The sequence below is a fragment of the Panulirus ornatus genome, chromosome 30, assembly GCF_036320965.1.
Source record: "Panulirus ornatus isolate Po-2019 chromosome 30, ASM3632096v1, whole genome shotgun sequence".
In the NCBI taxonomy this organism is placed as follows: Eukaryota; Metazoa; Arthropoda; class Malacostraca; order Decapoda; family Palinuridae; genus Panulirus; species Panulirus ornatus.
Genome location: NC_092253.1, coordinates 25,369,651 through 25,384,609, shown reverse-complemented (window position 1 = coordinate 25,384,609; position 14,959 = coordinate 25,369,651). Strand labels below are relative to the sequence as shown.

The following is a 14,959-nucleotide window of genomic DNA, read 5'->3' as shown; positions in this document are numbered from 1 at the left end:
AGGTGGTGTGCAAAGTGAGAGGGTTAGGGAAAATGATTTGGTAAACAGAGAAGAGGTGGTAAAAGCTTTGCGGAAGATGAAATCCGGCAAGGCAGCGGGTTTGGATGGTATTGCAGTGGAATTTATTAAAAAAGGGGGTGACTGTATTGTTGACTGGTTGGTAAGGTTATTTAATGTATGTATGACACATGGTGAGGTGCCTGAGGATTGGCGGAATGCTTGCATGGTGCCGTTTTACAAAGGCAAAGGGGATAAAAGTGAGTGCTCAAATTACAGAGGTATAAGTTTGTTGAGTATTCCTGGTAAATTATATGGGAGGGTATTGATTGAGAGGGTGAAGGCATGTACAGAGCATCAGACTGGGGAAGAGCATTGTGGTTTCAGAAGTGGTAGAGGATGTGTGGATCAGGTGTTTGCTTTGAAGAATGTATGTGAGAAATACTTAGAAAAGCGAATGGATTTGTATATAGCATTTATGGATCTGGAGAAGGCATATGATATAGTTGATAGAGATGCTCTGTGGAAGGTATTAAGAATATATGGTGTGGGAGGCAAGTTGTTAGAAGCAGTGAAAAGTTTTTATCGAGGATGTAAGGCATGTGTACGAGTAGCAAGAGAGGAAAGTGATTGGTTCCCAGTGACTGTAGGTTTGCGGCAGGGGTGTGTGATGTCTCCATGGTTGTTTAATTTGTTTATGGATGGGGTTGTTAGGGAGGTGAATGCAAGAGTATTGGAAAGAGGGGCAAGTGTGCAGTCTGTTGTGGATGAGAGAGCTTGGGAAGTGAGTCAGTAGTTGTTTGCTGATGATACAGTGCTGGTGGCTGATTCATGTGAGAGACTGCAGAAGCTGGTGACTGAGTTTGGTAAAGTGTGTGAAAGAAGAAAGCTGAGAGTAAATGTGAATAAGAGCAAGGTTATTAGGTTCAGTAGGGTTGAGGGACAAGTCAGTTGGGGGGTAAGTTTGAATGGAGAAAAACTGGAGAAAGTGAAGTGTTTTAGATATCTGGGAGTGAATTTGGCAGCGGATGGAACCATGGAAGCGGAAGTGAATCATAGGGTGGGGGAGGGGGTGAAAGTTCTGGGAGCATTGAAGAATGTGTGGAAGTCGAGAACATTATCTCGGAAAGCAAAAATGGGTATGTTTGAAGGAACTGTGGTTCCAACAATGTTATATGGTTGTGAGGCATGGGCTGTGGATAGAGTTGTGCAGAGGAGGATGGATGTGCTGGAAATGAGATGTTTGAGGACAATATGTGGTGTGAGGTGGTTTGATCGTGTGAGTAATGAAAGGGTAAGAGAGATGTGTGGTAATAAAAAGAGTGTGCTTGAGAGGGCAGAAGAGGGTGTTTTGAAATGGTTTGGTCACATGGAGAGAATGAGTGAGGAAAGATAGACCTAGAGAATATATGTGTCATAGGTGGAGGGAACGAGGAGAAGTGGGAGACCAAATTGGAGATGGAAAGCTGTAGTGAAAAAGATTTTAAGTGATTAGGTCCTGAACATGCAGGAGGGTGAAAGGCGTGCAAGGAATGGAGTGAATTGGAACGATGTGGTATACCGGGGTCAACGTGCTGTCAATGGATTGAACCAGGGCATGTGAAGTGTCTGGGGGTAAACCATGGAAAGTTGTGTGGGGCCTGGATGTGGAAAGGGAGCTGTGGTTTCGGTGCATTATTACATTACATCTAGAGACTGAGTGTGAACGAATGTGGCCTTTGTTGTCTTTTCCTAGTGCTACCTCGCTCACATGAGCGGGGAGGGGGATTTTATTTCATGTATGGCGGGGTGGCGATGGGAATGAAGAAAGGCAAACAGTATGAATTATGTACGTGTGTATATATGTATATGTCTGTGTGTATATATATGTATACGTTGAGATGTATAGGTATGTATATTTGCGTGTGTGGACGTGTATGTATATACATGTGTATGTGGGTGGGTTGGGCCATTCTTTCGTCTCTATCCTTGCGCGTTACCTCGCTGACGCAGGAGACAGCAACAAAGCAAATAATAAATAAATATATTCATCTCATTTCCAGTACATCCACCCCCCTCTGCACTACTCTATCCATAGCCCATGCCTTGCAACCATATAACATTATTGGAACTGCTATTCCTTCAAACATACCTATTTTTGCTTTCCGAGGTAATGTTCTTGTCTTCCACACATTCTTCAACGCTCCCAGAACTTTTGCCCCCTCCCCCACCCTATGATTCACTTCTGCTTCCATGGTTCCATCCGCTGCCAAATCCACTCCCAGATATCTAAAACACTTCACTTCCTCCAGATTTTCTCCACTCAAACTTACTTCCCAATTGACTTGTCCCTCAACCCTACTGTACCTAATAACCTTGCTCTTATTCTCATTTACTCTCAGCTTTCTTCTTTCACACACTTTACCGAACTCAGTCACCAGCTTCATTAGTTTCTCACATGAATCAGCCACCAGTGCTGTATCATCAGCGAACAACAACTGACTCACTTCCCAAGCTCTCTCATCCACAACAGACTGCATACTTGCCCCTCTTTTTAAAAGACTTCAATTTATTTTGAAAGTTTATACCTTCTCTGGAGAAAGAAAGGAAAACAAAAACAGATGTGTGGAGAATATTTACAAATTTGTTTTATTGTTATCTTGAATTTAGTTCCACACTCACATTTCATTTCATATACAGGAAAAGCATTGTTGGTAAATAAGACAAAATTATTTAGAAATAGTACATTTTGCACTATAGTGCAAATAAGCAGAAAGACAAAATGTGGCTGGCAGAAGTGGAAAGGCTATTGCATTCCTATTTTTCTGAGGAAATTTTTTGTTTTTTGCTTGTCATTTGTTGCAAAGTTTTTCTTTACCCCATACTTGCATAAGGCAGATATTAAGTGCAATTATTACTTTATTTCTTCTACAAGCATGAGGATGATGGCTGCCCATTCAAGCCTTCATCCTTACATTATCTTACTAAAATCAATATCTATGTCCCTTATTTCCTCAAATTTCACATCTTGGTTTTCTTAACTTACATTTCAGCCTCATAAGTGTTCCTCTGAACAAGTCAGCTAACCCAGCTATCTATGTATTTTCCATAAGGTCACCATGTATGCTTGACCTTCAGGTTGAGGGATCTGCACTTATGATAATGGTTCTGGGGTTATTGTGGAGAGCAGGATTTCTACCTTGTCTTGCAAGTGATGTGAGAGGCATCTGTTGGCTACTAATGGTATGATGAGTTAGCTGGATATGTACTATGTACACAAGCATGTTTGTGGAAGAACTGTGTTGTTTGCTTAGAGTGAAGAAGTTGAGTTGTGAGGTGGTTGTAAGAATGTTTTATGATGTATGTAAACGTAGGTGACTGAAGGTAAATGTGAGTGAAATACAGTAAAGGTGTTTGAAAGGAAACAATGAAAGTATAGATTTTGCAAAGTCATGTAGAGTGAGAGACAAAAGTGTACTAAAGTGTGTTATAGATATGAGGGAGAAAGATTGGAAGAGATGACTGAATTTAGTATTTAAGAGCTCTCTTGGGTAGGTTTGGTGATATGGTAGGAGAAATAAGAGAGAGAGCATTACAAGGTAGAAGAGTCATTGGCTCCCTTATTAGAATATTGAAGGGTAGTGGTGTAAGTATGGAAGCGAAGAAAGGATTATGGGAGAGCTTAGTACTTTTGCAGCCGAAACATGGGTATGGGATGAATCACAGAGGTCAAGAATTCTGACTGTGTAAATGAGTTATTTGATAGGTGTATGTGGTATAACTAGATGGAATGAAGAAAGTAATGAGGGGGGATATATGAGAAATTGATATAGTAGGGAAAGCAAAGGGAATGGATTATCAGGTTGTTTTGGGCACTTAGAATGAATACGAGATGGGGAGTTTACAAGGAAAGTGTTTGATAGGACAATTGATTAGGTTGGTGTGAGAGGAAGACCACCTGTGACATGGAGAAATAGAGTGGAAGAGTACTGGAGGGAGAGAAATGGAGGAGGAATGCTTGGAATAGTGTGTGCGAGAGAGGCATGTAAGGACAGGAACAAGTTTAGACTTTCTTTCCACGGCCACCCCCTTGATGGGAATTTCTGGAAGGAATAGGCATTGGAGATACAGATGGATAGATAGGTTGCAGTACTTTACCATCTCCAAGGAGGCATTGTCTCTTTGCATCCTTCACCACTATTATTGTTTATTCATTATTTTCTTTATAAACCTGTTCTGCTTTGTTGTGGTTCTTTGGAGGATAATAAACTAATAGTATTATGAGACACTTCCCACCCACAATAATCATCCCCATTATGCATTGTCTGAAGGCAGCATTTACTGATACTCCCTGGAATTCTATGGAATCCCATCAAGAGGGTTAATCCCCCTTCCTTTATTTTCTCTATCCCTTCTTGCTATTGTGTATCCCTCTTGACAGACTGAAGTTAGAGTATAGTTACTTGTGAGTTTTGTCTCTACCACTCTCACAGTGTTTAGGTTGCAGTCTTGTAAACAGTCCCTAAATTTTAGCTCCTATCCATTTGCCACTAGGCCTGCTGTATTTGTATACAGAGCCTTTATCCTAAAGCACTTGCTACTAGCTAGTTCCGGCCATCTTGGACTAGATGTGTAGGTGTTGTTCCTCCCTCTGGTCTGATCTGATTTCTCTGAGTTTATGTTTTGCAAGATCTTCTTGACTGTCTCTCTGACTTCCCTCACCTGTCACTCCTGAGAAACATTTTTTTGAACTCGCCTTCTCTAGCAAGTTTATATGCTTGTTTAAGTACCTCGCAGTTACACAGCTTCATATCAAGTGTAACCCTAAGTGGCCTTCCTCTGGTATCCCTTCTGTGTTTCTTCATTCTCCTAACTTCTGTAATTTCTCCACTTGCTTCTATTAAGTGTGGTCCTTCTACCCTTCTCTGGCTACTCTTTCCTCCTTGTTTGACAAGTGATCTTCCTCTAGCCCAGTGACCATTACTGACTTGCACCTGTTTACCTCCCTCTGCACGGCTTTCCTGATCAACATAGGAACTCCCATAGTGGTGTGGTATAAGGGGGCTGCACTTGGCTGATGAAGTGATGAAGGTAAACTATGGAATTGTCCATAGGGCTTGGCTGTGGATGGGGGGCTCTTGTTTTTTTGTCTACCTCTACTAAATTTTTTTCTTCCCAACTTATACATTTTCCCATTTTTATAATTGTGGCTGTGTTTCTCATTATCATCATGAGCTTTTTATACGTGATTGCTGATTGCCTCAGTTTTTAGATGGTTAAACCAGTATTCAGAATCTTTCATTGTAAGTTTCCATTTTTGCTATTTGGTTTTTAACACAGAAGTTGAAGATATAGTAAATTGCTTGATTGTTAGAGGGAAATTTTTATATTCCATCCTTCCCAGTTTTTGGGACTGTTGGAAGCAATTTTAGATTATTTCTATTGTTGCAGAGAGCAGTTTCTTCCACATTCATACTCCCAGCACTCCAGATGCCTATAATACTTTTTTCTTTTCTGGTTCATTGTCATACTGATGTTGAACAGCCTCTCTTGAGCTAGTGTTAGTCCTTGTATTCTTTCTCCTGAGAATTACATGAATCTAAGAAAGGTAATGCAAGTATAAGAAAAGCATTCCACTTTGTGTATTGTTTTAAAGTTCATGTTTTGAGTTATTCCAGGTACTTTGATTGTATTGACATCTGTAAAGTACACAGCAATTGGTCTGAAGTTCGTGTCACTGGAGCTTTGCCATCAATGGCTGATCGTCGAGCACTAACACCAACACTGATAACAGTTCTTGAACCAACAGAAGTAGAATTTACTTTATTCCAGGAAGGACACAGGTATGTCTTTTATATATACTGTCCAGCATATGAATGTTATCTTTATGTATTTATAGAACAAAGAATGTTGACAAATGCAGCCAGATAAGGTAAGAGAACTTTGGGTAATTTCCCACCTGATACTAGACAAATAGGTTATATTGATGATATTGTTATCAAGATAAAATTTCTACATGATATACAGAGAACCCTGGAGGTTATTGTAAAGAAATATATGGAAGTGGGAATAGTGAGAAAAGGGAGAAAGCTGCCTGAGGTGATGCTAAAGTTTGGTGATTATAAATTAGACTGGGTGAGAAAGTTTAGGTATGTAGATATGATATTTGAGCATGGAAGGGTAATGCATGAAGAGGTAAACTACTGTAAGGAACCAGGGAATCACTCCAGGGTTTTAAAGTATTTGGTGCATAAATCTACTTTTGCCTCCACTAGAGCTATAAAGATATTTATATACTGTCATTAAGTCATAAGTCACTTATGCTTTGTGGGTTAGGCTACAATTACAAAATTAAAAGCAACAGCCATAAAAGTAATTCAGAGTGATGCCTTTAGTATAATTTTTGATGTGCCCAGGTGGATTAACTGTCACAATTCAAGGGGGGAACTGAAGTAGAGAAACTAGAGAATGTGTTCAGGCAAATGAATGTAATTCTAATACTTAGAAATAAGAGACTCCTTCTTCTGTTTCCCATTTTAGAAAGTTAAGATACAAGGAGGGGAGGATTTCTGGCCCCCTGCTCCCGTCCCCTCTAGTCGCCTTCTACGACACGTGAGGAATGCTTAGGAAGTATTCTTTTTCCCCTATCCCCAGGGATAATATTTATACATATATATGAAAAATGTAAGAAATGATTTAGAAAACTGAAACTTCTAGGTGGAAATGAAATGAAAAATGAATGTCACATAATGGTTCAACCTCTGGCTATGGAAAAGGGAAATGTATGATCATAGGGTGGGGGAGGGGGCGAAAATTCTGGGAGCCTTGAAGAATGTGTGGAAGTCGAGAACATTATCTCGGAAAGCAAAAATGGGTATGTTTGAAGGAATAGTGGTTCCAACAACGTTGTATGGTTGCGAGGCGTGGGCTATGGATAGAGTTGTGCGCAGGAGGATGGATGTGCTGGAAATGAGATGTTTGAGGACAATGTGTGGTGTGAGGTGGTTTGATCGAGTAAGTAACGTAAGGGTAAGAGAGATGTGTGGAAATAAAAAGAGCGTGGTTGAGAGAGCAGAAGAGGGTGTTTTGAAATGGTTTGGGCACATGGAGAGAATGAGTGAGGAAAGATTGACCAAGAGGATATATGTGTCGGAGGTGGAGGGAATGAGGAGAAGAGGGAGACCAAATTGGAGGTGGAAAGATGGAGTGAAAAAGATTTTGTGTGATCAGGGCCTGAACATGCAGGAGGGTGAAAGGAGGGCAAGGAATAGAGTGAATTGGAGCGATGTGGTATACCGGGGTTGACGTGCTGTCAGTGGATTGAATCAAGGCATATGAAGCGTCTGGGGTAAACCATGGAAAGCTGTGTAGGTATGTATATTTGCGTGTGTGGACGTATGTATATACATGTGTATGGGGTGGGTTGGGCCATTTCTTTCGTCTGTTTCCTTGCGCTACCTCACAAACGCAGGAGACAGCGACAAAGCAAAAAAAAAAAAAAAATGATTTATTTACACAAACGTCAATAGAAGTTTTCATCAATTTAACCACTCTATCATACCGCCTGGTCCACTTCTTCTCTTATCATGAAACTGGAATATTGGCTTATGATGTTTCTCAATTGTCTTCACTACACAAAGTACAACCATATCTTGGATACATGAGGGTAGGTAGTTGGTCATCCACCATAATAAAGTCTTGCGCTACCTCGCAAATGCGGGAGACAGCGACAAAGCAAAATAAATAAATAAATAATATATTTTTTTTTTTTTTTTTTTGCTTTGTCGCTGTCTCCCGCATTTGCGAGGTAGCGCAAGGAAACAGACGAAAGAAATGGCCCAACCCACCCCCATACACACGTATATACATACGTCCACGCACGCAAAATATACATACCTACACAGCTTTCCATGGTTTACCCCAGATGCTTCACATGCCTTGATTCAATCCACTGACAGCACGTCAACCCCGGTATACCACATTGCTCCAATTCACTCTATTCCTTGCCCTCCTTTCACCCTCCTGCATGTTCAGGCCCCAATCACACAAAATCTTTTTCACTCCATCTTTCCACCTCCAATTTGGTCTCCCTCTTCTCCTCGTTCCCTCCACCTCCGACACATATATTCTCTTGGTCAATCTTTCCTCACTCATTCTCTCCATGTGCCCAAACCATTTCAAAACACCCTCTTCTGCTCTCTCAAAAATGCTCTTTTTATTTCCACACATCTCTCTTACCCTTACGTTACTTACTCGATCAAACCACCTCACACCACACATTGTCCTCAAACATCTCATTTCCAGCACATCCATCCTCCTGCGCACAACTCTATCCATAGCCCACGCTTCGCAACCATACAACATTGTTGGAACCACTATTCCTTCAAACATACCCATTTTTGCCTTCTGAGATAATGTTCTCGACTTCCACACATTCTTCAAGGCTCCCAGAATTTTCGCCCCCTCCCCCACCCTATGATCCACTTCCGCTTCCATGGTTCCATCCGCTGCCAGATCCACTCCCAGATATCTAAAACACTTCACTTCCTCCAGTTTTTCTCCATTCAAACTCACCTCCCAATTGACTTGACCCTCAACCCTACTGTACCTAATAACCTTGCTCTTATTCACATTTACTCTTAACTTTCTTCTTTCACACACTTTACCAAACTCAGTCACCAGCTTCTGCAGTTTCTCACATGAATCAGCCACCAGCGCTGTATCATCACTGAACAACAACTGACTCACTTCCCAAGCTCTCTCATCCCCAACAGACTTCATACTTGCCCCTCTTTCCAAAACTCTTGCATTCACCTCCCTAACAACCCCATCCATAAACAAATTAAACAACCATGGAGACATCACACACCCCTGCCGCAAACCTACATTCAGTGAGAACCAATCACTTTCCTCTCTTCCTACACGTACACATGCCTTACATCCTCGATAAAAACTTTTCACTGCTTCTAACAACTTGCCTCCCACACCATATATTCTTAATACCTTCCACAGAGCATCTCTATCAACTCTATCATATGCCTTCTCCGGATCCATAAATGCTACATACAAATCCATTTGCTTTTCTAAGTATTTCTCACATACATTCTTCAAAGCAAACACCTGATCCACACATCCTCTACCACTTCTGAAACCACACTGCTCTTCCCCAGTCTGATGCTCTGTACATGCCTTCACCCTCTCAATCAATATCCTCCCATATAATTTCCCAGGAATACTCAACAAACTTACACCTCTGTGGTTTGAACATTCACTCTTATCCCCTTTGCCTTTGTACATTGGCACTATGCAAGCATTCTGCCAGTCCTCAGGCACCTCACCATGAGTCATACATACATTAAATAACCTTACCAACTAGTCAGCAATACAGCCACCCCCTTTTTTAATAAATTCCAATGCAATACCATCCAAACCTGCTGCTTTGCAGGCTTTCATCTTCTGCAAAGCTTTTACTACCTCTTCTATGTTTATCAAATCATTTTCCCTAACCCTCTCACTTTTCACACCACCTCGACCAAGACACCCTATATCTGCCACTCTATCATCAATTACATTCAACAAACCTTCAAAATACTCACTCCATCTCCTTCTCACATCACCACTACTTGTTAACACCTCCCCATTAGCCCCCTTCACCAAAGATCCCATTGATTCCCTTGTCTTACATACATTATTTACCTCCTTCCAAAACATCTTTTTATTCTCCCTAAAATTTAATGATGCTCTCTCACCCCAACTCTCATTTGCTCTCTTTTTCACCTCTTGCACCTTTCTCTTGACCTCCTGCCTCTTTCTTTTATACATCTCCCACTCATTTGCATTATTTCATGTCACTGGATGCCAACACATGTTGGACTTGATGAAAATAGAATGGTCATTACTATGGCAGAAGCTAGATGTACATGGGATAAAGTAGGTTTTTATTTCCCTAAACATATAAGACAGTCTAGGCATGTCATCAAAAGGAAGTTTTGGGAGAAAGAGCAATTGGAGAGGGAGCATATGATGAAATATGTGGTGTTGGATCCCATACATGTTGCAAGAATAGGCTTAAGGATATTATTGTTGCTAGATTAGGGCTAAGATACAAGAATAGATAGGAATATGAAGTAAGTTTAAAGGATAAAGATAGAAAATGTAAGATGTGTTTTGTTGAGGAAAAGGATGTGCTTGTCCATTATGATATAGATTATACCATATGATCTAGGTTTAGATTGTGAGATGATATGATGAATTATGCTGTCAGGTTTTTGATGCAATAATGAGATTATTTAAGCTTTAAGTTGATATGAATGTACTATTCTTACTTAATGCCTGCTAAAATGTTGCAGTTGCAACTGATAATATTGTAATGTAGGTATCTCACTATGTTGTGGATGAAGTTCCTTTTCTCTCTTGAGAATATATTTTTGAATTCTGAAATTTTTGGGCATGTGAAGGTAGGTATATATGCAGATGGCTCAGGTCATTATGCAGTAAATTGTAAATAATGTAAACAACTCTATCTATAGTCTGTGCCTTGCAACCATATAATATTGTTGGGACTACTATGCCTTCAAACATACCCATTTTTGCTCACTGAGATAATGTTCTCTCTCCACACGTTCTTCATTGCTCCCAGAACCTTTGCTTCCTCCTTCACCCTGTGACTCACTTTTGTTTCCATTGTTCCAAGGGTGTAAGGCATATGTTTGAGTAGGAAGAAAGGAGAGTCATTGGTTCCCAGTTAAAGTCAGTTGTTTATGGATGGGGTGGTTAAGGAGGTAAATGAAAGTGTTTTGGAGAGATGAGGGATGAGAGGTCCTGGGAAGTGAGTCGGTTGTTGTTCGCCAGCGATACAGCAGTGGTGGCCAATTCAAGTGAGAAACTGCAAAAGTTGTTGACTGAGTTTGGAAAGTATATGAAAGGAGAAAATTGAGAGTAATTGTGAATAAGAGCAAGGTTATAAAGTTCAACAGGGTTGAGGGACAAGTTAGTTGGGATGTGAGTTTAATTGGAGAAAAATTGGAGGAAGTGAAGTGTTTTAGATATCTGGGAGTGGACTTAGCAGCAAATGGAGCAATGGAAGTGGAAGTGAGTCGTAGGTTGGGGGAGGTGCTGAAGGATCTAGGAGCGATGAAGAATGTTTGGAAAGAGAGAACGTTATCTCAGAGAGCAAAAATGAGTATGTTTGAAGGAATAGTAGGACCATGGGCTATAGATAGGGTTGTACGAAGGAGGGTGGATGTGTTACAAATGAAATGTTTGAGGACAATATGCGGTGCGAGATGATTTGATTGAATAAGTAATGAAAGGGTAAGAGAGTATTTATTTATTTATTTATTTTTTTTCTTTGTCGCTGTCTCCCGCGTTTGCGAGGTAGCGCAAGGAAACAGATGAAAGAATGGCCCAACCCACCCACATACACATGTATATACATACATGTCCACACATGCAAATATACATACCTGTACATCTCAACCTATACATATATATACAAAAACAGACAAATAAATATATACACATGTACATAATTCATACTGTCTGCCTTTATTAATTCCCATCGCCACCTCGCCACACATGAAATAACCCCCTCCTCCTCATGTGTGCGAGGTAGCGCTAGGAAAAGACAACAAAGGCCACATTCGTTCACACTCAGTCTCTAGCTGTCATGTAATGATGCACTGAAACCACAGCTCCCTTTCCACATCCAGGCCCCACAGAACTTTCCATGGTTTATCCCAGATGCTTCACATGCCCTGGTTCAATCCATTGACAGCACGTCGACCCAGGTATGCCACATCGTTCCAACTCACTCTATTCTTTGCACTCCTTTCACCCTCCTGCATGTTCAGGCCCTGACCACTCAAAATCTTTTTCCACTCCATCTTTCCACCTCCAGTTTGGTCTCCCACTTCTCCTCATTCCCTCCACCTCCGACACATATATCCTCTTTGTCAATCTTTCCTCACTCATTCTCTCTATGTGACCAAACCATTTCAAAACACCCTCTTCTGCTCTCTCAGCCATACTCTTTTTATTACCACACATCTCTCTGACCCTATTATTACTTACTCGATCAAACCACCTCACACCACATATTGTCCTCAAGCATCTCATTTCCAGCACATCCACCCTCCTCTGCACAACTCTATCCATAGCCCACGCCTTGCAACCATATAACATTGTTGGAACCACTATTCCTTCAAACATAGCCATTTTTGCTTTCGAAGATAATGTTCTCGACTTCCACAAATTCTTTAAAGCTCCCAGAACTTTCGCCCCCTCTCCCACCCTATGATTCACTTCTGCTTCCATGGTTCCATCCGCTGCCAAATCCACTCCCAGATATCTAAAACACTTCACTTCCTCCAGTTTTCCTCCATTCAAACTTACCTCCCAATTGACTTGACCCTCAATCCTGCTGTACCTAATAAACTTGCTCTTATTCACATTTACTCTTAACTTTCTTCTTTCACACACTTTACCAAACTCAGTCACCAGCTTCTGCAGTTTCTCACATGAATCAGCCACCAGTGCTGTATCATTAGCGAACGACAACTGACACACTTCCCAAGCTCTCTCATCCATGACAGACTGCTTACTTGCCCCCCTTTCCAAAACTCTTGCATTCACCTCCCTAACAATTCCATCCATAAATAAATTAAACAACCATGGAGACATCACACACCCCTGCCGCAAACCTACATTCACTGAGAACCAATCAGTCTCCTCTCTTCCTACATGTACACATACCTTACATCCTCGATAAAAACTTTTCACTGCTTCTAACAATTTGCCTCCCACACCATAAATTCTTAATGCCTTCCACAGAGCATCTCTATCAACTCTGTTGTATGCCTTCTCCAGATCCATAACTGCTACATACAAATCCATTTGCTTTTCCAAGTATTTCTCACACACATTCTTTAAAGCAAACACCTGATCCATGCATCCTCTACCACTTCTGAAACCACACTGCTCTCCCCCAGTGTGATGCTCTGTACATGCCTTCACCCTCTTAATCAATACCCTCCCATATAATTTCCCAGGAGTACTCAACAAACTTGTACCTCTGTAATTTGAGCACTCACTTTTTTCCCCTTTCCCTTTGTACAGTGGCACTATGCAAGCATTCTGCCAATCCTCAGGCACCTCACCATGAGTCATACATACATTAAATAACCTTATCAACTAGTCAACAATACAGTCACCCCTTTTTGTAATAAATTCCAATGCAGTACCATACAAATCCGCTGCCTTGCCAGCTTTCATCTTCTGCAAAGCTTTTACTACCTCTTCTCTTTTTACCAAATCATTTTCCCTAACCCTCTCACTTTGCACACCACCTCGACCAAAACACCCTTTATCTGCCAATCTATCATCAAACACATTCAACAAACCTTCAAAATACTCACTCCATCTCCTTCTCGCATCACCACTATCATCTCCCCATTAGCTCCCTTCACTGAAGTTCCCACTTGTTCCCTTGTCTTACACACTTTATTTACCTCCTTCCAAAACATCTTTTTATTCTCCCTAAAATTTAATGTTACTGTCTCACCCCAACTCTCATTTGCCCTCTTTTTCACCTCTTGCACCTTTCTCTTGACCTCCTGCCTCTTTCTTTTATACATCTCCCACTCATTTGCATTATTTCCCTGCAAAAGTCGTCCAAATGCCTCTCTCTTCTCTCTCACTAATACTCCTACTTCTTCATCCCACCACTCACTACCCTTTCTAATCTTCCCACCTCCAATGCTTCTCATGCCACAAGCATATTTTTTGCAAGCCATCACTGCTTCCCTAAATACATCCCATTCCACCCCCACTCCCCTTATGTCCTTTGTTCTCACCTTTTTCCATTCTGTACTCGGTCTCTCCTGGTACTTCCTCACACAAGTCTCCTTCCCAAGCTCACTTACTCTCACCACTCTTTTCACCCCAACATTCTCTCTTCTTTTCTGAAAACCTCTACAAATCTTCACCTTTGCCTCCACAAGATAATGATCAGACATCCCTCCAGTTGCACCTCTCAGCACATTAACATCCAAAAGTCTCTTTCGCGTGCCTATCAATTAACACGTAATCGAATAATGCTCTCTGGCCATCTCTTTTACTTACATAAGTATACTTATGCATATCTCTCCTTTTAAACCAGGTATTCCCAATCACCAGTCCTTTTTCAGCACATAAATCTACAAGCTCTTCACCATTATCATTTACAACACTGAACACCCCATGTATACCAATTATTCCCTCAACTGCCACATTACTCACCTTTGCATTCAAATCACCCATCACTATAACCCAGTCTCGTGCGTCAAAACTACTAACTCACTCACTCAGCTGCTCCCAAAACACTTGTCTCTCATGATCTTTCTTCTCATGCCCAGGTGCATATGCACCAATAATCACCCATCGCTCTCCATCAACTTTCAGTTTTACCCATATCAATCTGGAGTTTACTTTCTTAGACTCTATCACATACTCCTACCACTCCTGTTTCAGGAGTAGTGCTACTCCTTCCCTTGCTCTTGTCCTCTCACTAACCCCTGACTTTACTCCCAAGACATTCCCAAACCACTCTTCCCCTTTACCCTTGAGCTTTGTTTCATTCAGAGCCAAAACATCCAGGTTCCTTACCTCAAACATACTACCTATCTCTCCTTTTTTCTCATCTTGGTTACATCCACACACATTTAGACACCCCAGTCTGATCCTTCGAGAAGGATGAGCACTCCCCACGTGACTCCTTCTTCTGTTTCCCCTTTTAGAAAGTTAAAATACGAAGAGGGGAAGGATTCGAGCCCCCCGCTCCTGCCCCTTTAGTCGCCTTCTACGACATGTGAGGAATGCGTGGGAAGTATTCTTTTTCCCCTATCCCAAGAGATAAAGGGTAAGAGAGATGTGAGGTAATTATAAAGAGTGTGGTTTAGAGAGAAGAGGGTGTGTTGAAATGGTTTGGACATATGGAGAGAATGAG

At 41.2% G+C, this 14,959-nt stretch overlaps 1 protein-coding gene across 1 annotated transcript in view; it reads left to right on the top strand.

Annotated features, from left to right (window-relative positions):
* sol (small optic lobes) overlaps nt 1-14,959 on the top strand; it is a 193,110-nt gene that overhangs the window by 137,915 nt on the left and 40,236 nt on the right. The window contains exon 10 of the mRNA XM_071680008.1: nt 5,655-5,819. Coding sequence (XP_071536109.1) covers nt 5,655-5,819 — 165 coding nt within the window. The remainder of the gene's footprint in view (nt 1-5,654; nt 5,820-14,959) is intronic.